Source organism: Mustela putorius, unplaced genomic scaffold (assembly GCF_011764305.1).
Source record: "Mustela putorius furo isolate JIRA1106 unplaced genomic scaffold, ASM1176430v1.1 tig00003875_pilon_pilon_pilon, whole genome shotgun sequence".
In the NCBI taxonomy this organism is placed as follows: Eukaryota; Metazoa; Chordata; class Mammalia; order Carnivora; family Mustelidae; genus Mustela; species Mustela putorius.
The window spans coordinates 2,352,596-2,380,504 of NW_025422026.1; the positions used below are offsets into that span (position 1 = coordinate 2,352,596).

Sequence of the window (27,909 nt, forward strand, 5' to 3'; positions counted from 1 at the left end):
GTTTGCCAAGCACCTGCTGTGTGAGGGTCTTCCCCTGCGCTACCGTCTCTTAGATGCAATCAGCCCTGGAGGGTCTGCACTGGCCATACTCCCAACCCGGGTCATAGGCTCTGCAGCAGCCATCCTCAGACGGGGCTCCTGGACTCTGGGGTTTCTCTGAAGATGCCTCAGGACTCACCAGCGGTGATGCAAGGGAACAGGCAGGTACATCCTTGTCCCCATCACCCTGAGCCTGCTCCATAGACTGGAGCCCCTGCAGACTGGCTGGAAGCACAGATGTCACAAATCTTGGACCTCTGTCCCTAAAGACATCCCGGGACTCGGACGACTGCTTTTCTGCCACGGTGCTTTGGGCCTTTAGGTCTGCGTTTCCTTGTTCTGTGCCTTGGTTTCTCTGTCTGCAGAGTGAGGGTTTGGAGAAGAGAAGCTCTGGTTTCGGAGAATGGAGGGGGTGGTAAACACTTGGGTCCCCCGGACCCTATGAGGTGGGCCACGTGGGCGGGCCAGTGCCACCAAAGTTTGATCTCCCCCGTGCCCTGCCCCATGGGCATCGGCTCCCGTGGCTCTGCTCCAGGCCTCTGTCCCACTCCACTTGTCAGTAACGAGTCACACTGCTTCTTTCTGCTTCCTCTTTCCTCCAGGGACCCACGACGTGGCAGCTAAGCCCAGTCCAGTCACCACCCGCCACCCAAGGGCCGCAGACCAGGAGAAGAAGAAGGGCAGCCTCACCTCCTCTCTGAGGATGGACCCGCACGGCCGTTCTGGAAGGAACAGGAAATCTACAAAACTGCGGTCCATCTCCCGGTCCCTGATGCTCTGTAACGCTAAGACCAGTGACGATGGCTCAAGCCCCGATGAGAGATACCCGGATCCCTTCGAGACCTCCTTTGTCCAGGGCAAGGAGGGGATTTTCCACTCGTCGGTGCAGCTGGCAGACACATCGGAGGCTGGGCCCAGCAGCATTCCTGATCTGGCGCTGGCCTCCGAGGCGGTTCAAGTCCAAGCAGCGGGGGGCGACCGAGGCAAGAGCTGCCGGAGGCTACTCTTCATGAAGGTATGCCCAGGGCCGGCACGGTCGGAAGAGTCTGTGGTTGGTTTCGGGGGCTCCGAATGAAGGTCTTTGAACCCCTTTACTCGGAGGTCAGGAAGGCATAGAGTTCTAATTCTGAACAAAAGCAAGGAAGAAGCTGAGGCAGGGCTCACCGGAATGGTAATAAGGAGCGTGATAGGGAACCAGGCTCAGTCAACCTTCTTACTTGAGAGATTCAGTGAGAAGCTGTGTCGGTAGGAGGCAAACTGAGCCTGGGTCCCTGCTGGAAAATGCTGGGCAGGGGTCAGCACACTGGCATGTTCTCAATTCAGGCAGACGCTCTCTGGCATACGCGCATGTCAGCTCACTGACTTACGGGGCCTGGGCGGGGAACAGACCTCAGGTCACTCTGGGCAAGGACGAGAGGATCAGTGCATTTGCTCCCTCAGTGCCGGCCATGAGCGCCTGCCAGGTGCCCCTGCCGGTCCCCACAGGGGGGGGGAAGGTGCAGCAAACAGAGGTGAGGAGTGAGGGAAAGCTGAAAATTCGGCCAAAATTCCGAATGACTTCTCTTCCATTAGGACGTATTTCAAGTTGTGTTATCACAAGATGGAAATTGCAAGGCACCAGGCGATAGAGGCTGATTCTCTGTCCAATACTGTGCCTTCAGCCTTCCGTCCAAGGTGGGATTTCTCAAGGGTCCAAGCAGCCCAGAACCTTGGAGCTCATGCAGCTTACCCGGCAACGGGCCAGCCGGGAAGGGTCTGTCCCACCCCTACTGGCACAGGCACACGATTGTCAACAGAAAGTCGGGAAGACATTCCAGTGCCCGTGGAGGGGATCCAGGACCTTTGCACAGCTTGCTTCCTTGAGGAGGAAAACCATTGCTTAGCATGCGTACAATAAACACTATCAGGGACCATCCCCCCCCCCCCCAGGTTGGGCTGTTGGGCTCCAGAGATGAGATAGCCATGGAGGTCTCCGGACTTAAGCAGCTTCCCCAAGGGCCTCACTCAGCACGGGCTGCTCTGTCACCCATGACATGACTTCTGCTGGTATGGCCTGAGCCCTCCCAATAGGACAGGAGGGGCGTGGACCGAGGCTGGGAGGCGGGGAGCGGGTAATGGGCACAGCTGAGTCCGGCGGGGAGCAAGGATGGCCCGGGAAGCCCGGGAGGGCTACTGGCCAGGTTGCAACCCAACCTGAGCTCTTGTTTTCCTTCTGAGGAGCACAGGTGATCCTGAGCCATCCAGGCTCGAGTTCTAAGCAACTGAGGGTTCAGTGTCTGGGCGGGTCTCCTATCAGGAGCGCCAGGACAGGACGTAAGGGCAAAGGTGACAGCTGGTCCCGATGTTCTTCCTGGGGGTGCCTCAGCGTCGAATAACACCCCCCTCCCTCCCTCTTTTGGAGGGACGCTCTAGTGCTTGCCCCAGCTCCTGCCCCGCCCTGTGCCCGGGTGTGACTCAGTTGGCCCAGATGGACTCCTCAGTGTCCAGCAGTGCCGTGGTTACACTGATTTCAAAACAGTATCTGGAAAGAGGCCCCGTGACATCAGTCTCTCCTCGAGAAACGCCTCATATGAAAATTAAAGAGGAAGTTAGACAAACAGCCAAGTGAAAAAAGAAAAAAAAAAGCCTTTTTGGAGGCGTTGTGCTTGGCACGATGAGGGCTGAGGAAGTGAGTGCCCGGGGGTGTGCCAGGGCCGGGCGGGAACACGCAGAGTCCGGAGCAGGCATCGAACCCGCGTTGGGGCAGGAACGTGCAAAGTCCGGGGCGGGCATCGAACCCGCGTCGTGTGAGAAGGCGCAGGTGAGGCTCCTGCTTCAGGGGGAGCTTGCAGGTGAATTCAAGTGGAAGAACGTTGGTCACTAGACTCTAACCCAACGAACAAAAATACTCAGTTTATCAGGCCTAGACCTTGAAAAGGAAGAAATGCTCAGACCCTTTGGCTATTCCAGACCCACTTTTTTTACGAGCGGAAAGAGTATTTCAAAATGCCCTTTGGGTAGGACGCCCTGCCAGAGGGAAGGAAGCTCTGGCGGGCGGCACTGAGGCCTCGCCCGGACTGTGCTCCTCCCGTGACCCTCCCGTGTCCCTCCTCCCCTTTCCTTTGGTTTCCCCAAACGCTAGCTAAGCACCTGCTACCCCTGGGCTATAGCTAGCTCTCTACCCCTGGGGATTAAGAAATGCATTAAGTAGCATTGGCTACTGTTCCTTCCCTCAGGGAGCTCGTGCTCTGGAGAAGGGGACAGGTGTGAGCCCAGTGAATCCTGTTCCTTGTCCCCTCGTCCAAGCCATGGCGTTTCTTGTTCCGCTTTCTTAGGGGAGGGTCTCACGCAGAGGACGAGTAGCAGAACTAGATCCTCGAAGGAGCCTTGTGGCCTGTCTTCCATGTCCCCGGAGCTCTGTGCCGTAGCAGGGTTTATGCTCCTCCGATGGCACCTCCCTGGAGGTGAATAGGTGAATGTGTCCTGCCAAGTGACTATGATCCCGGAAGGCGAGGGTGAGCTCAGGTCGAGCAGGGGTCCTCCTGCCCGCCCCTCCTGGAGGCTCGGCCCGTGTGGAGAAAGGACATAGGGAGTGCAAGGAGGGACCAGAGCGGCAGCGGGTGTGCAGGTCGGATGAGGCCGGGAAGACAGGGGAGATCGTGGAGGGAGGAGACACGTCTGCGTCCGCCCGCGGAAGCCTGGCTCCAGGTGCACGAAAGGGAACCTCTTTTTTTTTTTTTTTTTTTAAGATTTTATTTGTTTATTTGACAGACAGAGATCACAAGTAAGCAGAGAGGCAGGCAGAGAGAGAGGAGGAAGCAGACTCCCTGCCAAGCAGGGAGCCCGATGCGGGGCTCGATCCCAGGACCCTGAGATCATGACCTGAGCTGAAGACAGAGGCTTAACCCACTGAGCCACCCAGGCGCCCGAAAGGGAACCTCTTTGTTTCATTTTTTGAAACACATTTTTTAAAAGATTTTATTTATTTGAAAGAGATTTCTTCCAAAAGATTTTATTTATTTATTTGAGAGACAGAGAGTGTGTGAAAGAGAGAGATCATGAGCAGGGGGCAGGGGTAGAGGGAGAAAAAGACCCTCGCTAAGCAGAGGAGCCGGACACGGGACGTGATCCCAATCCCAGGACACTGGGATCATGACCTGAGTCAAAGGCAAATGCTTAACTGACTGAGCCGCCCAGGAGTCCAGTTTCATTTTTAAATTATTATTCTTTAATACTTTAATTCCAGTGGTGTTCACATACAGTGTAATATTAGATTCAGGTGTATGACGTAGTGATTTACTACTCTCATACTTCATCCATGCTGATCACCACAGGAGCCCTCCTTGGTCCCCATCACCTGTTTCCCCCACCCTCTACCCTCCTCCCCGCTGGTGACCAGCAGTGTGTTCTCTACAGTTAAGAGTCTGTTTCTTGGTTTGTCTCTCTTTTTACCCTATTCATTTCTTAAGTTCTATTTATAAGTGAAATCGTATGGTATTTGTCTTCCTCTGAGTGATTTATTTCACTTTGCATAATACTCTCTAACTCCAGCCCTGTTGCTGCAAATGGCAAGAGTCTATTCTTTTTCATGGCTGCATAATATTCCACTGTGTGTCTACACCACATCTTCTTTATCCATTCCTCTATCGATAGTCCTGTGGAATGATTCCATATCTTCGTTACTGTAAATAAAGCTGCTATACATACTGGGGTACATGTATCCCTTTGAATCAGTATTTTTGTATTTTGGGGGCAAATACCCAGTAGTGTGATTGCTGGGCCGTAGGGCAGCTTTAATTTTAATTTTTCGAGGAGCCCCCATACTGTTTCCCGCAGAGGCTACCCCAGTGTGCACGCCCACCCGCAGTGCATGAGGGTCCCTTGCTCTCCGCGCTCTTGCCGACACTTGTTTCCCGTGTTGTTGATTTTAGCCCTTCCGACAGGTGTGAGCTGATGCCTCATTGTGCTGATTTGCATTTCACGATGGGATCTTTTTATTTTTATTTTTTATTTTATAGTTTTCGAAGTTGAATAATTCCTAAAGCAAGTCAAGTATTGCAAAACTAAACCGGACTGCTGCTCCTGGCTGGTCCGGGTCTCCCCGGGGGGGCAGGATGACAGGATCCTTTTAAGGAAGTCATTGTCTGCTGCAAACTCATGAAGGCATTTCCCCACATTTCTCCTAGAAGCTGTGCTGCTTTACCTTTCACATTTGAATCTTTAATTCATATGAAGTCTATTTTGTATGCATTATGAAATACATATTTAAACCTTTTTTCCCTGTATGGATATCTGAGTGATCCAGCATGATTTTTTTTTTCTTTTTCCCCTAGCACGATTTTTTGATGAGCCTGCACAGGCTTCCCTGCAGAGCGGTATTATCATTAAAAAAAAGTCAAGAACCGTATCTGTCACCTGCCTACACATGTATCTATCATTTGTCTGAGTTTTCTGTTCTCTCATTACGATCCATTAGTCTTTTTTATTCCTCCACACTAATATCACACAGTTTTAATTATGACAGTTTTATAATTTTTTTTTTGAGATCTGGTAAGTCCTCTAGCTTTGTTCTTCCAATTAGACTTGGTTATGCTATTGGGACTTTTATGGGATTGCCTTGACCCCAGAGGTTTATTTGAAGAGAACTGATACCTTCCAAGTCTTGAATCCCCCCGTCCGTCGGCACGATAGAGCTCTCCCAAGTCTGACTCTAGAGTTCACATTTGTTTTTTGCAAGAGACAGCCGTGTTTCCACTGTGTTTGAATGATCAGAGTTCTGTCTCCTCCTTCCAATTTTTATAGTTTTTCTTCCTCTGTCTCACTGGCCGGCGCTGCCGGTAGCACCTTGTCTCCTTCTGATCTCAAGAGGAAGGTTTCATTATTTTGCAATTAAGTATGATGCTTGCCCTGGTTTTGTTGTAGGTGTCCTTTATTGGATTGAGGAAGTTTCTCAGCATTTGTATTTAGACAAAAAGTCTTATTTTTCCCCACATCAGTTGTCCAGTTCTATCACATGATTTTTTTCAGCTTTTATTGAGATAATCGTATGGTGGGTTTTTTTCCCCCTGCTTTTTTCTTATGAATGTGGTAACTTGGACTGATTGACTTTTTAAAATCTTAAGATAACGTGACACTCCTGGCATCCCAGGACTCAACTTAGCTAAGATCTGTTATCCTTTGGGTGCAACTGTGGCTTTGATATGGAAATGTTTCGCTTGTGAGTCTTGCCATTTCTGTATGTGGGAAAGAGTGACCTAAAATTTGTTTCTTGTGATGCCCTTGTCTGGTTTTCACATCACGAGTGTGTATGCGGGCCTAATGAAATGAGTTAGGAAACATTTCCTCTTTTTCATCTTTTGGGATGGTTTAACTAATACAGGCACTATACTTTTCTGAACGGTTGGGAAAATTCACCTGCGAACCCATCTGGGCCTGGAGATCTCTTTGTGGAAAGGTCTTAAATTTTCACCAAATCTACTTAATAGCTACAAGAATATTCAATTTTTTTTGTTTTGTTTTGTTTTTAGTTTCTTCCAGTATCGATTTTGGTAACATGCATTTTTGTTCCAGAAATTATTTCAACCGAGTTTCAGAATTTATTAGCATAAAGTCATTTGTAAATCGAAGTACATTTTCACTGGCATTTTTGTTGAGATAATGATTAGAGTCACATGATGTTGTAAAGAATAGTTTGGAGAAAGATGCCTGGGTAGCTCAGTCAGTTAAGCGTCTGGTTTAGGCTCGGGTCATAAATCAGCGTCCTGAGATCGAATCCTGCATTGGGCTCCCTGCTCAGTGGGGAGTCTGCTTCTCCCTCTGTCTCTGTGATCTCTCTCTCTCTCTCTTTCTCTCTCTCAGCCTATCTCTCAAATATATATATATATATATATATATATATATATATATATATTTTTTTTTTTTTTTTAAAGAAGAATCCAGAGAGATGCTGTGTATTCTCTCCCAGTTTCTCCCAAGGGTAACGTTTTGCAAAACGGTAGTAAAATGTCACAACCAGCACTGGGACATCGACACAAACCATTCATCCGATTCTGACGGCCCCAGCTTTCCCTGCCTGCCTATGGGTGTGTGCGTGTTAGCTTTCAGAGATCTGCAGGAGCTGGTGTGGCTGCCTGTTCCTCGCCCTCTCTCTCTTTTCCCCTTAACCCATCTGCCATTCCCGAGCGTGTCCATTCCCCAAGGATCAGCTCCTCATTTTGCTGGATTTCTCTGTCCGTGGGTTCTGACTAATTAACCCCGGCCCTCATGCTTACAATTCCTTTCCTCTCCATTCTTCACGTCCAACGTTTTTTTTTTTTTTTTTTTTAAAGATTTTATTTATTTATTTGACAGAGAGAGATCACAAGTAGGCAGAGAGATAGAGAGAGGAGGAAGCAGGCTCCCCGCTGAGCAGAGAGCCCGATACGGGACTCGATCCCAGGACCCTGAGATCATGACCTGAGCCGAAGGCAGCGGCTTAACCCACTGAGCCACCCAGGCGCCCCACGTCCAACGTTTTGTTCTTTTTTTTTTCCCTAGCTTTTTGAGATGGCAGCTTGCATAATTGATCTTCAGCATTTTAATTTTTTGGTAATTTACAGCTACGGATTTCCTTCAAAATTTAGTGGCTTCATCAATAAACTCTGATAGTCCATGTTTTCATTATTTTAGATAGTGTATGTGTTCTATTGTGATTTCTAGGGTGACCCGTGGTTTATTTAGAAGTGGGTTGTTTAATTTTCAGGCAGCTGGGGAATTTCTAGTGTGTCCCTCTCTATACGCATTCCTAGACTGATTATTCTAGAGTCAGAGAAGAGAGCGTATTGTAAATAAGTTTAACCGTGGAAACTTCTTGAGACAGAGTATGCAGGTTGTTTCTGTGGCAGTGTTTCATGCATGTCTCTTAGATCAAGTTCAACAACCACATTTTCCAGATCTGCTTCCCTTTCCTGCTCCTGTTCTTCAGTTGGTTCCTGGGAGTCGTGGGTCAGACTCCAGCGATGACGGTGGATCTGTTTCTCCTTTCAGTGCCGTCAGTTTTTGCTTTATACATTTTGAAGGTATATATTTTATGTGCACAGACATTTAGAATTAAAAAAAATATTTTCCTGGGGTATTATCACTTTATAATCGACAAATCTCCGTCTTTTGTCTAGGGGTAGATTTTTTGCTAAAAAAATTATTTGCTATTAGTAAAGCTTAACCTAATGTCTTTTGGTTATTTTTTCCTTTTTTTTTTTTTTTTAAATCATCAACCTGTGTTTGTGTATTTAAGGAGTATCTCATGTAAGCAGCATATAATCGGTTCATTTTCTTCACCTACAATCTTTATCTTCTCATAAAAAGTATTGATTTACACTTGGTTTTCTCTCTCCCATGACCCTCTTTTAGGTCAATATATTTTTTCACTACTCCCTTTCCCCTTCGACTGGCTTGTCTGTTATACATTTTTTCACTATGCTTTTAATCGTTAAAATAGAAAACCTAATCCTGAATGTGCCTGAGTCTCATATAAATGAGTACTTTTATTCGTTCTCAGATGATACCGAGGCCTTAGAACACACACATGCCCACTTTTTTGACATTATTCTCATGCATTTTCATTCTCTGTATACGTGAATCCCAAGAACAGGTCCTTATTATTGGTCTGTCCAGTCAGTGCTCATTTACGTTAGTGCCCGTGGTCACACCTGTCTAAAAACATGTGATCTTCCCTCCTACCTGGACAAATGTCCCCTCATAAGAATGCGGATAGTCAAGTTCAGAGGGGCGCTCAGGGTTCTGCGCCAGAGTGAGGGGACACAGGGCAGAGCCGTCTCCTGGCTCTGGGCCACTGGCCACTGTGTCCTCTATCCTGCTGCTCCTGCACTGCCCAGAGGCCTGTCCGGTGGGGCCTCCTGCAGTCCTGTGATCGCTGCCCCCAGCAGGGGGCAGCCTAGGGGTGTGCACACCAAGGGTGTGATTGCCCTTGGCAGGACAGACCAAGGGGAGACCAGCAGAGGTGGGGCCCAAGCTCCACGGGGTGCAGTCTGACGCCTCCTACCTCACCAGTCTCTGACTTTCTCTCGGGCTGAATATTACTGGATCGGCACCCTGGCCTCAGGCCCTGCATTTGCTCAGCTTGGAGCAGGCGGTCCTTTGATGGAACTGGGTGGGATTGGAAACTGGCACCCAGTACAGCTCTAGAAATACTTGTGGAAACAACGGTTGCATCGGTGAGGACAGCTGAGGCAGAGTGTCCTGACGGAGCCCGAGCTGGCCTCGGCTTTCTGAGCCACCGTGAGGGTGTCCGCTGCACCGTGCTCCACGCATCCCGCCGGCTGGGGTCACCGGACGCCCCATCTGGGAGGGGGGCTGTGGCAGGGGAGAGCAGTTGCGTGGGAGGTCCTCCCTCAGGGCGGCCCTCCTGGAAGAATGCAACATGCTTTGATCCACGTGGGAAAGGCCTCTGTAGTGGGGCCCGTCCTGCTTTTCTTCACAAATTCAAAATATCGGTCAGGCCAAGTCAGCACTCCCGCTGGGTGACTCAGGCTGGGTGAGGCCAGAGCGAGCGTCTGAGTCGGGGCTGGTGCCGGGGGCGGAGGGAGGGTGGTCGGGGCCTCCCTGAGCGGCCGAGTTCCTGCCGTTCGCCGCCTGGGAGCCGCTCAGCCTGTGGCTTTGAGGCCCAGGCTGCCTTGGCCCGGGGGGAAACCCAATCCTTTGGCCGCTTGCCTCTTCCTGCCACAGAAAAGCAGCTTGGAGAGGCTGAGAGCGGCCGCTGGGAGGGAAGCTCGGGGCTCCGGGACTCCCACGGAGCAGCAGCCGCACCCCCCACCCCCACCGTGTGCGGCCAGGAGGATGCGGGGGACGGTGGTGCACGTGCCAGCAGTGGGAGCCGAGGCGCGCAGGGGCGATTCACAGGCACCTGCTGCCCGGGCCCCGCCTCCACGGGACTTCTGGTCCCCGTTTCCATTCTCAAAGGGCATTTGGAACTCTTGGCCTGGAAGCTGGTCTTTTGAATCTCATTGGTTCTACTGGGACCCCTTTGGTCCGTGAGAAGGGGTTTGGGGGGAAAGAAGACGACCCCAGGGGAGACTGGGAGGCGGTAGTAAACCACCGACGTTTCCAATTCTGCTTCTCGATCCGGCCCTCCTCGCGACCATTCCAGCCCCCCGAGGCTTCCCTACTCCTTGCGCACGGCCCGCCGGTTACTGTCTTTGAGCCTCTGCCCTGGCTGCTCTCGCCTGCAGTGGCTTCCCGACTTACTTCCATGAGCCCTAACCTTGGGCATCCTCTCTGTAGGGCTCCGCACCCGTGGGCCATCTGCAGGAAACTTCCTCTGACCCTCCCCCCCCCCCTGCACCCCTACAGGAAACCACCTTCTCCCTCTGCATTTCAGGGGCGTGCCAGGCCTCCCGATCGCACGACACCAATCTGTCACAGAAACACACGGGTCAGGCTCCGGCAGGAAGACCCGATCGCCTCTGTTGGGGCTTCCGCCCAGCTTTGGACAAGCCTGGAAGGACGTTAAAGGCTGCGTTGAGAATCCGCCGCATAGATGACTTGGAATGGATGACTTCAGGATCGTTAAAAATATTTTAGGGGGGCGCCTGGGTGGCTCAGTGGGTTAAGCCGCTGCCTTCGGCTCAGGTCATGATCTCAGGGTCCTGGGATCGAGTCCCGCGTCGGGCTCTCTGCTCAGCGGGGAGCCTGCTTCCCTCTCTCTCTGCCTGCCTCTCTGTCTACTTGTGATCTCTGTCAAATAAATAAATAAAATTAAAAAAAATATTTTAGGAAGTGTTGAGACTATAAAAATTTATACAATGTACATACACTCTTAAAAAAAAAATGAAGATACCCTGGATACTTGCATTCCAACCCCCAAGTTTAAGAAGCCAGTCTTGCCCTGAACTTGGAGTTCCCCTGAGGGCTTCCGTCTGGAGCCAACCTTTCTGCCCATTCCCTCTGCTTCCTCCTCCATCATTTCTCTGCTTTCTCCGTCCCACGGACCCCTGGAACATGACCTGGAGCTCCGTCTCGGTTCATTTATGAGGTCTGATAGTTTTCAGCGCGGGGGGCTGAACGTACCCCCACCTTGGTGCTGGAGTTCTACTACCGGGAGTGGTGTGCAGACAATGGGCTCCCCCGAGGCTCCCTGGTGCCCCTCGCCTACACAGAACTCTCTCCAGGGTCCCCTGTGCAACCAGTGGGCCCCGCCGCAGGTAGGGGTATAACTTTTGCTCCCCCCATGAAGCATAGTTAAAGAAACACACAAAGGGAAAGCTGATCTACTAGCCTTAATTCTGTTTTTACCCATTCTGCTGCGTTTCTTCCCTCTCTGAGCTTTCCAGCTGCTCTTTCTTTCTTTGTATTCGGACAGCGTCCTCCAGCCATTCCATAACGCAGAGATCTGATAGCGGAGCCTCTGCTGGCTTTCTCTTCCTCTGAGAACATCTTTATTTCTGTTTCCTCCCAGAGGGGTATGGTCGATGGACAGAGGTCATACAGTTGACATAAACTTCCTGCACTTCTTCCTTCTGCCCTCTCCCATTTTCAGAGGTGAAATCCCTCATTTGTGTTAGTGGGTTTTTGTTGGGTTTTGTTTTTATAGATGTGTCGTTTCTGTCTGGTTGTTCTTAAGGCTTTTTTTCTTTGTCTTTAGTTCTCAGTAATTGGATTGTGAAGTACCTTGAGGTTGATCTCTTTGGGTTTCTTATATTCTGTTCTTTAAATCTTCATGTGCTTCTTAAAAAAACAGAACAACTTCTTTGTTGATATCTCCTCATTTTTCCTTCATTTGGAGAGAATTGGTAAGTGACCGTTAAAGCATTCTTTTAAAAAGATTATTTATTTATTTATTTATTTGACTCAGAGACAGCGAGAGAGGGAACACAAGCATGGGGAGTGGGAGAGGGAGAAGCAGGTTCCCTGCTGAGCAGAGAGCCCTATGCGGGGCTCGATCCCAGGACCCTGGCATCATGACCTGAGCCAAAGGCACACACTTGACAACTGAACCACCAAGGCGCCACCCCTGAAAGCATTTTTATGCAGGCTGCTTTATAATCCTCGCCAGAGGATTCTGACCCCAGATTCCCCTCAGTGTTGGCTTTAACCATTCACTTGCTGTCGTTCAAATTACGTGTTCCTGGTTCTAGATGCTAAATGTGACCATGAATTGTATCTTGGCTATTTCCATTAGTATGTTCAGTCCCTTGATCTGATTTAACCTCATGTTTCAGCTGGCGGTACCTACTTAAATTGAGTGTGTGGTTCTGGACTATTTTTGTGGACTTCTGCTGTAATGACATTTCGGTGTTTGGAGCCCTTGCCGTGTTATTCTGTTCGGCTCTATTTCTCTGGAACTACTGGACTTCTCACGTGCTGCTTGCAGTTCTCTCTCCTGGGGTGGACAGACCTCGCAGGCGGATGGACCTCCCGAGCTTGCGTCCTCGCTCTGCGGTGGGGCCTGGGTCAGCCTGGGGCTCTGCTGCCACCATTGCTCTATGGAGTTGGGGCCACAAACTGGTGGCCTGGTTGGCTTCCTCTGGTCTTGTCGATTTCCCCTCTTTCCTGACCTTTTGGGCAGGCAAGAGAGAACACTTTTATTTGTCTCTTGTGTTTGTCTATCTGCTGCACTAGTTTATGGTTCTCTCCAGCACCTAGTCTGGGTGTACAGTAGGTCAGAAGCAAGCCGGGGAAATTCCTCATATTGTTTCAAGTCCTGAGTTTCCTCCCCATTAGCTGTCTCCTTTCTGGCTTTCAGAATTATTTTATTGCTCTCTGTTGAATAACTTCCATGGTATTTAGTTGTATTTCGCCGGGAGGAAGAGAGTGGGTAGACGCCATCTTGTCCTGGAACTTCAGGTCGGTCCTACTGATTTTTGAGGATAATATAGGTGGAACCGCCCAGTGACTGCTCCTTGGCAGACTTGCTCCTGTTACTCAAAGTATGTTCTAGAAATTCACTCATTCCGCTTCGTTTTGTAGTTTATTGATTTTGTCCCACTGCTTTGTGGTATTCTATTGTGTGAACACACTCTTGATCCATTCTACCATTTTTTAAAAATTAACATGTAATGTATTATTTGCTTCAGGAGTACAGGTCTGTGAATCATCGGTCCCACACAGCTCACAGCACTCACCATAGTACACACCCTCCCCAATGTCCATCGCCCAGACACCCTCTCCCACCCACCCCTCCAACCCCTTCAGCAACACTCAGTTTGTTTCCTGAGATTAAGTGTCTCTTTTGGTTTGTCTTCCTCCATGGTCCCATCTTGGTTCATTCTTTTCTCTCCCTCCCCCTCCCACTCCCACCCTGCCTCTCAAATTCCTCATATCGGGGAGATCATGTGATAATTATCTTTCCCTGATTGACTTATTTCACTTAGCATAATACCCTCTAGTTCCAACCACATCATTGCAAATGGCAAGATTTCATTTATTTGGATGACTGAACAGAATTCATACACACACACACACACACACACATGTATACCACATCCTTTTAATGTACTGTTGGATCCCATTGGCTAGTATTTTGGTGCGAATTTTTGCATCTGTGTTCATCAAGGATATTGATCTGTAATTCTCCTTTTTGATGGGGTCTTTGCCTGGTTTTGGGATCAAGGTGATGCTGGCCTCATAAAATGAGTTTGGAAATTTTCCTTCCATTTCTATTTTCTGGAACAGTTTCAGGAGAATAGGTATTAATTCTTCTTTAAATGTTTGGTAGAATTGCCATGGGAAGCCATCTGACCCTGGACTCCTGTTTTTTGGGAGATTTTTGATGACTACTTCAGTCTCCTTACAGGTTGTGGGTCTGTTCAGGTTCTCTATTTCTTCCTGGTCCAGTTTTGGTAGTTTATGTGTCTCCATCCATTTCTCCCAGATTGTCAAATTTGCTGGTGTATAGTTGCTCACAATATGTTCTTAAAATTTTTTGTCTTTCTTTGGTATTGGTTGTGATCGCTCCTCTTTCATTAATGATTTTATTAATTTGGGGTTGGTAAGTCTGGCTAGGGGTTTAACAATTTTATTAATTCTTACTAACTAGGAGAACCAGCTCCTAGTTTCATTGATCTGTTCTACTGTTCTTTTGGTTTCTATTTCATTGATTTCTGCTCTGATCTTTATGACTTCTCTTCTCCTGCTGGGCTTGGGCTTTCTTTCTTGTTCTTTCTCCAGCTCCTTTAGGGGTAGGGTTAGGTTGTGTACTTGAGACCTTTCTTGTTTCTTGAGAAAGGCTTGGATTGCTATATACTTTCCTCCCAGGACCGCCTTTGCTGTGTCCCAAAAGGGTTTGAACAGTTGTGTTTCATTTTCGTTGGTTTCCCTGAATTTTTTAAGTTCTTTAATTTCCTGGTTGACCCATTCATTCTTCAATGGGATGTTCTCCAGTCTTTATTGCACCTCATTAATAGCTTTTTAAAAATTTCATTTTGGTTAGATTTTAGGTCTCTTCTTTCTCCAGAAGGGGATTTTATTCTCCAGAAAGGGACTCTGTAGTATCTTCCATGCCTTTTTAGAGCCCAACTAGCATCTCGTCATTCTGAACTCTAGTTCTGACACCTTGCTAATGACTATATTGATTAGGTCCCTAGCTGTCGGTACTGTCTCTTTTTCTTGTTTTTGAGGTGAGGTTTCCTGCCTTGTCGTTTTGCCCAGATAGGAAGAGATGAATGGGAGAACACAATACTGAAAGGGTAGCAACAAGCCCAGAAAAATACACACTACCCAAATTGGAAAAGACCTGAAATGGGGCGGGGGGAGAAGAAAGGAAAAAACAACAACAACTGGTGAATAGAACAGAGCCACACACTTGATTTTGGGTGTATTTTGGCCTGTTAGAAGAAACTGCCTCCCCAAATTTTAAAGAAAGAAAAAATTATGTATATACAAAAATAAAGGTAAACATGATGAAGGGATGGAATATGACTGTAAAGATCAAAACTCAAAGAGAATCTAAAAAAGAAATTGATAAGATCAGAAGTTGTTTGAAGAAAAGAAAAACAAAGGAGGAAAGAATGTGATCAGGCTGGAGACTAGAACAAAGTCATGCGCTAGCTTTAGGGTATATTTTGATCTGTTAGAAGAAACTGTATCCCAAACTTTTAAAGAAAGAGAAACCTATCTGTCTACAAAAAATAAGGTTAAATACAATGAAGGGATAAAATAGGACTATAACAATGAAAATTAAGGAAGATTTTTTTTTTAAAGATTTTTATTTATTTGTTACAGAGAGAGAGATACAGAGCACAAGCACAGGCAGACAGAGTGGCAGGCAGAGGCAGAGGGAGAAGCAGGCTCCCTGCCGAGCAAGGAGCCCGATGCGGGACTCGATCCCAGGACGCTGGGATCATGACCTGAGCCGAAGGCAGCTGCTTAACCTACTGAGCCACCCAGGCGTCCCTAAGGAAGATTTTTTTAAAAAGACATTGATAAGATAAAATAGCTTAAAAAAGTTAAAAAATAGGAAGAGGAAAAATTTAAAAAATAGAATAAGAAAAAAATAAAATTAAAAAAAAATCTAACTTTGAATGACTAAAGAATCATGGAGAGAAAGCCCTGAATTCTGCGTGTTGCGTTCCCCTAGCTGTGGAGTTCTGCAGTTCTCATTGATCGGTGAACTTGGTCTGGCGGGACGTTCTTGCTGATCTTCTGGGGAGGGGCCTGTTGCTGTGATTCTCAAATGTCTTTGCCTGAGGTGGAACTGCATCTCCCTTGCCAGGGGCTGGGCTAAGGCATCTGCTCGAGTTTGCTCTTGGAGATTTTGTTCCCTGAACGCTTTCTGTACTGCTTTGGAGGACTGGAATGCAAATGGCAGCCTCCCAATCTCCAGCCCAGAGGATGCGAGAGCTTGGGGCCCCACTCCTCAGTGCGCCCTCAGATAAAAGCAGTCAATTCCTCCTGGCTCCCTGGTCTCTGGCTGCACTCTGAGCTCAACTGGCCTGTAACTGAGCTTTACTATTTTTGATGCACAGCTCTGTTTGGAGTCTCCAAACCTAGCACCCAGCAGATTCCTGCAGCCCTGCCCCTCCCAGAGGAAAGCGAATCTCCTCAGATCTGCCACTTGTGGGGTCCCTGTGTAAAAAGTAGTGGCCTGACTGTGCTCTGGATCACAGTTTAAGGTAACCCCAAGCTGAGAGCCTACTCCCTCCCTGTGACAGGTAGGATGGACAGAGGGAGACGGGGAGACAGGGAATCTCAAGCAGACTCACAGAGCTTGATGCAGGCTTGATACCATGACCCTGGGATCATGACCTGAACCAAAATCAAGACTCAGACACCTAACCAACTGAGCCACCCAGGTCCCCCATGAAGTTCTTCATTTTAATGGGAAGTTTACCACTCATGTGTCTATAGTTTGTGCTGTTTTGCATCTTGCTTCAAATTTTTATCCTTTCCTAAAGTAAACATGTTTTATTATAATGTCTATCTTCTTATATTGTCCTCTGAACATCTTATGGTTTTGCCTTTTATATTTATGTGTTTAATCCACCTGGAACTGATGTTTGCGAATGTGGGCGTATGTTACATTGGGTCCACGAGGTTGACCAGTTGTCCCAGCCCCCTTGTTGGAGTATTCATCTTTCCCCTCAAAAGTACAGTGTTAATTCTCTTACAAATCAGATTTCCTCCCATGAACACGCAGCTGTTCAAGGCTCCCTATTCTGCTTTGTTGGTCATTTTATTATTAATGTCAAAACTCTACTATCTTAATCACTACATTTAAAAATAAGCATGTTCTCTTGTATAGAAGTTTCTCTGTCTTTGCTTACTTAAGTATGTGTCTATTTGACACCCTTGATTCTTAATTAAAATTTAAGGATCTGGTTTTAATGTTCTAAAAAACACTTGTAATTTTGATTCATACTATGTTAAAATTATAAATGACTCTATAATATTAAGTCTCCCGTTTTTGTAAATATAACTTATCTCTTCATTATTTAGGCTTATTTTATGCCTTTCAGTAAGTTTTGTAATTTTCTTCAGAAAGATCTTTTGTATCTTTCCTTAGATTTAGTTCCTAGACATTCTTTATTTTCTCTTTTTTTTTTTTTTTTTAAGATTTTGTTTTATTTTTTTTGACAGACAGAGATCACAAGTAGGCAGAGAGGCAGACAGCGGGGGAGGGGGTAGCAGGCTCTCTGCCGAGCAGGGAGCCTGATGCAGGGCTCTATGCCAGGATCCTGAGATCATGACCTGAGCTGAAGGCAGAGGCTTTAACCCACTGAGCCACCCAGGTGCCCCCAAATGTTACCTTTTTAAAGAATTCTATTTTCTAACTCTTTTATGGCATTGTTAATGCAATTTTAAAACAGTTTTTAAAATTAAATTGTTTATTTCAAGATTATTGTAGATTCACCTAAATTTGTAAGAAAATAACACAGAGAGATCCATATATCTTAGCTACTCTCAAGGGTAACATGTTGGATAATGATAGTATAGTATCACAACTGGGTTATCGGTATCCATGCAGTCAATGTACGGAATATCTCCATTCCTTCAAGGATTTTTCCTGTTGCCCCTTTATAGCCATCTCCCTTTCCACCTTCACACATGGCAACTCTATCTACGCTTTCATCATTTCAAGATCATCATACAAATGGTATCAGATGGTGCGTAATCTTGGGGACAAGAGTTGTACAAATAGTTACACGTTTTATTTTTAAAGAAACTGCCCAACAATTTTCCAGAGTGACCACCCCATTTCAGATACACATAAACAGAGTATGAGTGATCCAGTTTCTCTGCACTCTTGACAGTATTAGATGCCACTATTTTTTATTTTAGCCATCCTGGTAGGTTTGTAGTGATATCTCACTGTGGTGTTAATCTGCATTTTTTAAAAAAGATTTTATTTATTTATTTATTTGACAGAGAGAATCACAAGTAGATGGAGAGGCAGGCAGAGAGAGAGAGAGAGAGGGAAGCAGGCTCCCTGCAGAGCAGAGAGCCCGATGCAGGACTCGATCCCAGGACCCTGAGATCATGACCTGAGCCGAAGGCAGCAGCTTAACCCACTGAGCCACCCAGGTGCCCCTAATCTGCATTTCATCATGGCTGATGGCATTGGACATCTTTTCAGGTGTTTATTTGCCTCTTCAGTGAAAAGACTGTTCATGTGTTTTGCCCATTTTTGAGTTAGATTGTCTGTTATTTTTCTTGTGGATTTCTAAGAATTCTTTACAAATTCCAAGTACTCATCTTTTATTGAACATGTTGCTTGCAAATATTTTCTCCAGAACTGCAGCTTGTCTTTACATCTTAATGTGAATTATCATAGAGCAAATTTTTTTATTTGGTTGAAGTCCAGTTTATCAATTTTTCCTTTTATGAATTGTTTTTGGTGTCCAGTTTAAGAATTCTTTCCCTGGCTCTAGATCCTGAAAGTTTTCTTCCATTTTTTTTTCTAAAAGTATGCATCAAATAGACATATAATTAAGTAAGCAAAGACAGAGAAACCTCCATACAAGAGAACATGCTTATTTTTAAATGTAGTGATTAAGATAGTAGAGTTTTGACATTTTCTAAAATTTCTATAGTTTACACATAGTTCCATTTTGAGTTAATTTTTGTATGAGATGAGAGATGTGGGCCAAGCTTCCTCTGTCTCCACCTGCCTCCCCAAATGTATCAACATTCACTTGGTACAGAATTGTTTGTTAAAAGGACCATCTTGCCTCCAAAAAGTTGTGTATGATCCTTTGTTATAAATCAGGTGGGTATATTGGTGTACATCCTTTTCTGGGTTCTCTTTTCTATATGTATATCCCTCTTCCAGTACCACACATTTTTGGTAACTGTAGCTACAAAATTCCTCCTGAAATCAGGTAGGTGCATTTCTCCTATTTTATTGTTGTTTTTTTCAAAGTTGTTTTTAACTATTCTAGTCTCTTGGCATTTCCATATAAATTTTAGAGTAATTTTGTCTATGTCTATAAAAAATCTTGCTGGGATTTTAGCAGGAATCACATGAACTTTATACGTGAATTTGGGGAGAATTAATCTTTGCTGAGTTTTCCGATCTATGAATATGGTTATGTCTCTCTATCCACTGAGATCTTTGATTTCTTTATTAGTGGTTTTTTTTTGGTTTGCAGCATACAAGTCCTGTATATGTTTCCTTATACTTATACCTAACTATATTTTTGAGTGATTGTCAATGGTATGCATTTAAATTTTAGTGTCTCTGTGTTCATTGCTCATAGAAAGAAATAGAATTGATTTTTGTTATGTCTAGTTTGTACCCTGCAAATTGTTGAACTCACTTATTTGTTCTATGAATTATTTTCATAGATGCCTTGGGATGTTCTATGTAGACAATCATGTCATCTACAAATAAGGGAAAATTGGCTTCTTCCTTTCTGAAGCCTTTCATTTTTGTTGTCGTTGCCTTATTGCAATGGCTAGAACCTTCAGTACCAAGTTGATTCAGGGTTGAGATTAGGTTTTCTTGCCTTGTACCCAATCTCAGAGGCAAAACATTCAGTTTTACTCATTAAGAGTGTGGTTAGCTATGGGTTTTGTGTTCTCCTTTAGCCCTGGTATTCTGAGAGTGTATGTTATGAATAGGTGCTTAATTTCATCAGATGCTTTTCTGCATTGATTGATATGATCATCTGATTTTTCTTTGTTAGCCTGTTAATACATTAGATTACCTTATAGATTACCTTAATTGATTTTTGAATGAACTATCTCTGCATCCTTGGAATAACCCCACATGGTTATCAGGCATAGTTGTCTTTATCCACTGGTGAATTTTATTTGGTAGTATTTTGTTAAGGATTTCTACCTCTGCAATTACGATAATATTGATCTGTAATTTTCTTTTCTTTTCTTTTCTTTTTGTTTTACTGTCTTTTTCTGGCTTTAGTACTAAAGAAATACTAATATCAGAAAATTAATTGGGAACTATTCTTTCCTATTTTCTGGAGATGTCTGTATGCAATTGATGTTAATTCTTTAAACGTTTGGTAGAATTCTTCAGTAAAACCATCTGACGCTAGAATTCTCTTGCTTGGGTATTTCTTAATTTTTACAGACTTCTAAAGATTTCCTAACTTTTTCTTGAGTTGATTTTGATGAAGTTTTTCTTTCCTCAGATTTTTTCATTTTACCTAATTGTTCAAATTTATTCCATAAAGTTGTTTATAGTATTCTCTTATCTTTTTAATCTGTATTACATGTGTAATCATGTCCCCTCCTAACCCCTCATGTTATTTGTTTTCTCTCTTTTTCTTTCTTGATTAATTTTACTGGAATTTCACCAATATTTTAAAATATTTTCCCAAAACCAACTTTTAATTTTGTCCATCTGCCTCTTGCATGTCTCATAAATCTTGTTCTTATCTCTAGTATTGTTTCTTCCCTGCTTCCTTTGAAGAATAGTTCATTAATTATTTTCAACCTCATCTCTCCTCAAATAAGCATTTAAGATGGCAACTTCTATGAGTATAGCTTTCTCTTCAGCTGCATTTCACAAGAGTTGATATCTAAATTTCCATGATCATTTAGTTCCAAATGCTTTAACATTACCAACATAATTTCTTCTTCAACCAATGAGTTATTTAGAAGGTGTGATTCTTAATTTTCAGATGTGTGAGTATTTTCCAGTTAATCTTCTGCAAAGTTTTTTTGAATTACTTTGATATAATTGTAGATTCCTATATGGTGGCAAAGTACAAGTAGTACACCTTCACCCAGTTTTCCCCAATGTTGGCATCTTCTATGATAACTATGTAGGACATTCAAACCAGAAATCTAACACAGTTATGATGTATGTGTAGTTCTGTGCTGTTACCCCACATGTACATCTGTGTAACCACCACTCCAGTCAAGATACAGAGCAGCTCCATCCCCCCCAAACCCCTTTTCACTACCCCTTAACCATCACACCCAGCCTCTGACCACCCCTAACCTCTGGCATCACAAATCTGTCTTTTCATCATGCTTTATGGCTGATGGTGTTGTTCTCAGAAAGCATGGTACTATGCCAGGCCATTGTAGTTACTGACAATTGTTTGACGACCCTATGCACGATTATTTTTTACAAAATTTTTATGTATGTCTGAGGAGAAACTATAATCTGCTCTGGTTAATTGAATTGTTTAAATAGTCTACACACTTTCTGATGTGTATCTGCTTGATCTAGGAGTATCTAGGGAGCAGGATAAAAATCTACGCTTTCTAACAAAATCTTGTTATGCCCACGTGAGGGGGGCTATAGAAGATGCAAACAAGCTTAGAATTGTATCTTCATGATCTAAAGCAGGTATTACATTTACATGGTGACTTTACCTGTATTAATTTTTTTTGTTTAAATCTCCTTTTTCTATAAAATCATACCAGAATTATTTTGATCAGCATTTGTCTGATTTAGCTATAAAAGGAATAATTGACTAGCTTGGACTTTTTTAAAATTAGGAAGACTGCTGGGGCACTTGGTTGACTTGGTTGGTTAAGCATCTGATTTCGGCTCAGTCATGATGTCAGTGTCCTGAGATCTAGTTCCACATCAGGATTTATGCTCAGCATGGAGCCTGCTTGTCTTTCTCCCTTTCCTCCTCCCCTGGCTCTCTCTCTCAATATGTAAATAAAATCTTTAAAATTTTTTTTAAAAAACTGCTCTATGAAAGACAGTATCAAGGGAATTAGAAGACAAGCCACAGAGTAGGATAAAATCATTGCCAAAAACACAACTGTTATCCAAAATATACAGCATACACATTGTTGTGTACACACACACACACACACACACACACACACATCTATGAAGGATTATTATCCAAAATTTACCAACAACCTAATTAAAAAGTGGGCCAAAGTGTAAATACCCCACCAGAGAAGATCTACATGGCAAGTGAGCACCTGGAAGGACCTCCCGCATCAGAGGGCATCAGGAAATGCAGAAGAAAACAATGAGCCACTACTACATACACAGTAGACTGGCAGCAATAGAGAGCATTGAGGACACCTGCTGGTGAGGATGTGGAACAACAGAAACTCTCTCTGTCTCAGGGTGGGAGGGCAATATGGCGCAACCACTTGGCAAGACAATTTGCTGGTTTCTTAGAAAACTAAACAGAGTCTCGCCATATGACCCAGCACTTGGGCTCCTTGGCATTTAGGTAAAGGAGCTGCAAACTTGTGTCCACACAAAATCCTGCACGCGGGTGTGTACAGCACCTTTGTTCATAATTGCCCAAATCTGGAAGAAACCAAGACGGCCCCCAACAGGGGAATGCGTTCATACACTGGGATGCAACCCCACGATGGGATACTGTTCAGCCCTGAAAACAAGCGAGCTGCCAGGCTCTGAACGGACATGCGGGAACTTTGCATGCATATTCCTAAGAGAAAGAGGCTGGTCCGAAAAGCCTACACACGGTGGGATTCTATCTACATGGCCTTCTGGAAAAGGCAAATCAATGGGGAGAATGAGAAGATCGGTGGTTGCCCAGGGTGGGCTGGTGGAGAGGTAAATAGGCAGATCACAGAGGTGGTGAAGTCTGTACTCAGTATGGGATTACAGGGATGGGTACCTGCTGTTACACATTGGTCTAGACCCACAGGCTGCACACAATGAGGAGGGGACCTCAGGCAAGCTGTGGACTCTGCCTGATGATGATGTGTCTGTGGAGGTTCATCCTTGGTAAGGAATGTGCCCTACGTGTGGGCAGAGGGTGTGTGGGAAATTTCTGAGGTTCCCTCGCAATTTTGTTTAAGCCTGAAACTGCTGTTAAAAATTAAGTTTCTCTTTAAAAGTCAAGTGACGTGTCTAAAAAAATATTTTTAGGTAAATTCATCCTGACAGTCCTTGTCTTTTAGCTGGTTCATAGAGCCTCTTAAATTATGCACACCCACCTGCATGTAAAATTATTTCATTTTAAATATTTTTTCTACTTTTCTTGTTTTTTATTCTCTGCCTTTTTTTTTTTTTTTTTGGTCTTTTCGATGGTTACATTTTTTCATTCTTTTTCTCCTTTATTGGTTCTGTTTATAACTCTGTGTCTGTAATTTTATGATTACCCCAGAAAATCTGGCATGCACATCTAGGTTTTCAGTGTTAAACTTATTAATTTTTACTTGTACCCTCTTTCTGAATGGTACAAAAGCCACTGAATATTTTCATTAAGGTAGTGCTCTTGGCTTCTTATTATCCTATTACTTTCAGGTAATTTAGCTCTATTTTTACATATATTATATATATATCTCTATATCGAGATATAGATATATATATTATCTCCTGTTCCTCCCTTCCCCCTCCTCCTCCCTCTTCTTTGGAATGTCCTCGGGGAGGATATAACGGTGGTGAACTCTCTCAGGTTTTCCATCTGAAAGGCCTTCGGTCCACTCACTCTTAGGCCCCCATGTTTACACTGATGGTTGCTCTCTCTTGCCACAATGGATCAATTATTCACGATTGCCACGGAGACAGAAGCTTTGGGTTAAATCCTTGCTCACTAAAAAAACGGTCTATCTTCTCTCTGGCTGCTTTACAGATCTTCTACATGTTTTGATGTTCCATAATTCAAGCAGGAGCTAAGCCTATTTTTCTCTTTATTCACCTTATTTGGGATTTGTTGGGTTTCATGACGCTGTGGATGGATGATTTCATCAGGACCGGAAGAACCGTATTCACACGCATGTGCAGTGCGTCTCTTTCTGGAAGGCTGGTTAGATCTAGGCATTCCCGCCCCAGCTTAATGCTTCTAAACCCTCCTTAACCCTCTCCATCCCCTTTCCTTGCCGTCTGGGTGTCTTTTTCCGATCAGTCCTCTTGTCCCCTCCCCAGTGCTCCCTCACCCACAGTTCAACCCACGTATTTCCTTTGAGATATAAATAATTTTATGATCTTTAAAATTTCTTGGTACTTTCCCCAAGTCTGCTCAGAAACTTTCATGGTTCCTCTGTCCTCAAACGGCTCAGTCCTTTCTTCTACTTCTTGAGAAATTTAAATATATTTATTTTGCTTTCTGTGTCCGTTTCCCATCACTCGAAGCCTTCACAGGCCTGATTTTGGTGTGTATCGCTCCTTCTGGCTCTCTCTCATGGTACCTTGTTCCAATATGCGTTTTGTTCTTTATTATTATTATTATTTAACTTTTTTTTCTCTGAGATCCTGTAAGTCTTGTTAGCTTCTCGGCGGGAATCTTTGTGACCCAAGTTAAAGCTTGGTCCTGCAGAGAAGTTTCGAGTTGGTTTCTGCCAGGTGGCTGGGGCACCATCAGCCTAGGAGCATTTTGAACTAAATTCTCGTCTAGAGGTTTTTCAAGACATGCATGTGGTATGAATCAGGGTTGCCAAGTCCTGTGAGGGCCATCTGGTTACTGTTAATCACCAGCAAATCAGGGAGGCTTCCCCTCCTTCCATTAGGGCCATTTCCAGACTGATGATTTTCAGGCAGTTCCTGAGGGTGGAAGGGATTCATTTCCAGTGTATGTTTCAAATGAGGATGTAATTATTAAGGCCCCCTCAGTGCAAGGGGAGGGTCCTCTTGAACCCTGCATCCTGGGAAGAAATCGGGACTCTCTGCTCCCAACATCCCAGAAAGCTTTAGAAGGTGAAGTTCACGTCCAGACAGTTCATAAAATGATCTCGGGGCATCGGCCAGGCTCTGAGCTGCTCCCCTGTCAGGAATATGGTGGCACAGCCTTATTTACTTCGTGGCCTCTGAGAATTCCTTACTCCCTCGCTATTTCATTGATAGGTTCCCGCCCCATCCCACGCTTTTTCTTGGTTTTAGCAGAAGGATCAAAGGAACGCGTTCCTGTCTTAACATCCTCAGTACTGCCTTGTCGGTGTTTTCTATTACGGACCACGGGATGAACAAATTTCTATACATGTCCTTGTGCATTTTGTCCAATTATTTCCTGTAACCCATTTCTAGAGTATGAAAACGATGTGACAGAAGCGGGACATCTCCGGGAGCTAGACTGGCGCTCCTCGGGGACCGGTGGGATCAGTAGGGTTCTCGCTGGCTGTCAGTGCAGATGCTCTGCCCGGAGGGTTCCGTGTACATCTTCTGAAAATCCCGCGGCACCTACTATAAAAACTGGATGGAGGGTCATTTCTACTAAATTAGTAGAAATAGAAACCGTGTCTGGCAGAAAAATCCTCAGCTTTTTTTGGAAAAGTGGTATTCCCCAGAGTTGTTCTTACATTTAGGAGCACATACAGAACTCGTAAGTGGAAACACTTCTTGACCAGGCAACCTAGTTTTATAACGAGAAACAGACAGGTGAGACTAGTTTGGGAGCAGACGGGCGAAGGGCGGTCGCACGGGTTATTGAGACAGCCGCCCGCCAGCGTCATGCCCTTCCACCGTGAAGCTTTCCCTGGGTCTGATGAGCACAGGGAGCCCCCGGGTTTCTCAGGCGGTGGCTGTTCTGCGCAGAGATGGTCTTACAGATGGGCAGGCCCCGAGTTTATTCCCGCAGAATACGTGCGGTGAGGTGTTCTCGAAGAGGGAAGGAGAGCAGGGATGGGCCGCTGTAAGACGGGACAGGATGCGAAGGTGCGCGGGGCGGGGGTCCGGCTCCCTGGGGCGGGAGGCGTGGGGTCCGTCTGAGTAACATCCGAGGAGGCGCAGGCCGGGAGCTCACATTGGATCTTGACTCCATCAGCGACAGATGCCTCAGAGATTCAGTGTCTCTGAGGAGCATTTGCATTTTTGCAAAATCACCAGCAGGAGAAGTGGTCGAGGGCAGGGGCGATCTGAAGGAAAAAAATGAATTTTCCTTCCAAATTGGTTTTATTAAGATATAACACCAATATATATATATATATATATATATTTATTCATATTTATGTAATATTTCTACTTACATGTAATATATACTTAAAATATATAATTATATATTTCTAATATATATTTATCTTTATAGATATAAATATATTTATTAAGATATAACAGGCAATGTGCCCATTTCAAGTGTAGCAGTAAATGGTTTTTAGCCTATTCGCAGAGTCGTGTAACCGTCACTACACGATTTTATTTTATTTTATTTTAATTATTTTTTGTAGATAAAAGGGTTTAACTTATGGAAAGCCCATGAGACTCATTAAAAAAAAAAAAAGAACAACTCTAGAGGAAATAATAAAAGAATTCTGTAAGGGGTGTGGCTTCAAAATCAACAATAAAGAAATCAGTATTTTCCTTATGTACAAACTGCAAATAAAATAATGGAAGGAAAGATGACATTTACGAGAGAAGCAAACAAGCAAAAGAGCAAATGCCCAGGAATTAAGGAGACGCATCCAAGGCCCACGTGACTCTCTGATTTTAGAACGTTTTCACGCCCATCGGCTGCCAGTCTCCACCCAGCCCCGCCCCCAGTCTCCACCCAGCCCCGCCCCCAGCCCCGCCCCCAGCCCCCGTCGGTCCCGGACCATCCACGAATCGACTTCCTGGCTCTGAGATGGGCCTGTTCTGAGCTTCTCACGAAATGGAATCATAGCATCTGGGGTCTTTCGTGACTGGCTTTTTCCACTGAGTATCACGTCTTTAAGTCTCATCCACCTTATAGCACGTGTCCCCCAGCCCTGTCCCAGCTCTTGGCTGTCTCTCCAAGCTTTGTGATTGTCCACGGAGCCTGTCTTGTTTCTTGTAGCTCCCAGTAGGTGGGACACTGCCAACCCATCAGTGTCCCAGAGCGGGAGATCTCCGCCAGCGCCTAGAGTTAGGTGCATGGGAAGCCAGACCCGCAGGCCACGGCTTTTAAGGAATGCAGGTATACACAGTCCTATGGGACCAGGAGCATAGGTGGCCCCAGATCCTGATGAGGTCAAGGTGTTCTCTGGAAGCGGCCACAAACACTGTAGCTCAGACAAGCATATAGGGCCCTTCCCAGGAGACTCCAGTGCCTTGTATCGAGGCAGAGGTGACGTGCCCAGCCCACGTTCCCCAACAGCACCTGTGGAGACTCTGGACCTATATCAGAGGGAAGCCCGTCCTGAAGCCTGAAGCTCTAGGACCAGCAAATAAGCCTCCTCAGAAAGGCTGGGGTGGGGGCTGGGGTCCCCGTCTGGCGGTTGTGCATTTCCCTGGGGGAGTAGCATGCCAAGGGCTGTTTCTCCAATGGTTGAGTCCCAGGGGACTCTAGAACCAGGGGACCAAGCAGTGTCCCCTGGGTGGCAGGGGCAGAAATGGGGCCACCAGCACCAGATGTAAAAACCAGCACATCAGACGAGGGTGGAAGCTTCCCTCTGGGAGATATTGGTGCCCTGGAGTCCAGCAGAGGGAGGCACGAAGCTGGCACTCGCCAAAAAAGGAAAAGGAAAAGAAAAGAAGAGGGAAAGATGCGACCCACCGGCTTTATTCTGGCAGAGGGCTGGTGGGAAGAGCGCACGCGCTGGTTCTGTCCCCTGAGAGGACCCCCCGCTGGCCCCTGCCCCTGAGACCGATGCTTTAAAACAAGCAGATTAGTCTCTTTCTCATAAAGTCTGGGCACTTTTCACAGGGCTGCTTCCGTCTGGGCCCTGGGACGGCCACGTGAACCAGCCTCCTAGGAGCCCGTCCTCAGCTTGCTGCCACCCCAGGCTTCCGGGGGTCACGAGCCCCAGGACTCTTCAAAGCCCAGTGTTTTGAGGGTTCATTTCTCAGGAGCGCTAAAAGTTGGGGTGTCTTATGTGAACTGCAAACTTTTCACTCCGCAGGGGGAGCTCCAAGCTTCGGGGTCCCTGCTGATCGCGGGCTGCCCCGCGAGAGGAGAGATTATGAGGCTGTGTCTCAGAACTTCCTGCCGTCCCGCTCCCCTCTCTCGTCTGCCTGATGGCAAAGGGTCTCTCCCCCAGCTTGTAGTTTGTTTGTTTCCTGGAGCAAACGGGTCCACACGTGGCTGTCGATGTCTGATGTCTGTGGGGGGAGGTGCGTTCAGGAGCCCCTGGTCGCCGTCTGGAACCAGAGCC

General features: G+C 45.7%; 1 protein-coding gene across 4 annotated transcripts in view; it reads left to right on the forward strand.

The window, feature by feature from the left end:
- Window positions 1-27,909, forward strand: part of IL16 (interleukin 16) — a 99,549-nt gene that overhangs the window by 25,852 nt on the left and 45,788 nt on the right. For all 4 annotated transcript variants that reach the window (XR_006602694.1, XM_004763640.3, XM_004763644.3 and 1 more), the window contains exon 2: window positions 642-1,054. Coding sequence is in view for 3 of the 4 variants with exons in the window: in XM_004763640.3 (XP_004763697.2) it covers window positions 642-1,054 (413 nt within the window). In the remaining variant the exon portion in view is untranslated. The remainder of the gene's footprint in view (window positions 1-641; window positions 1,055-27,909) is intronic.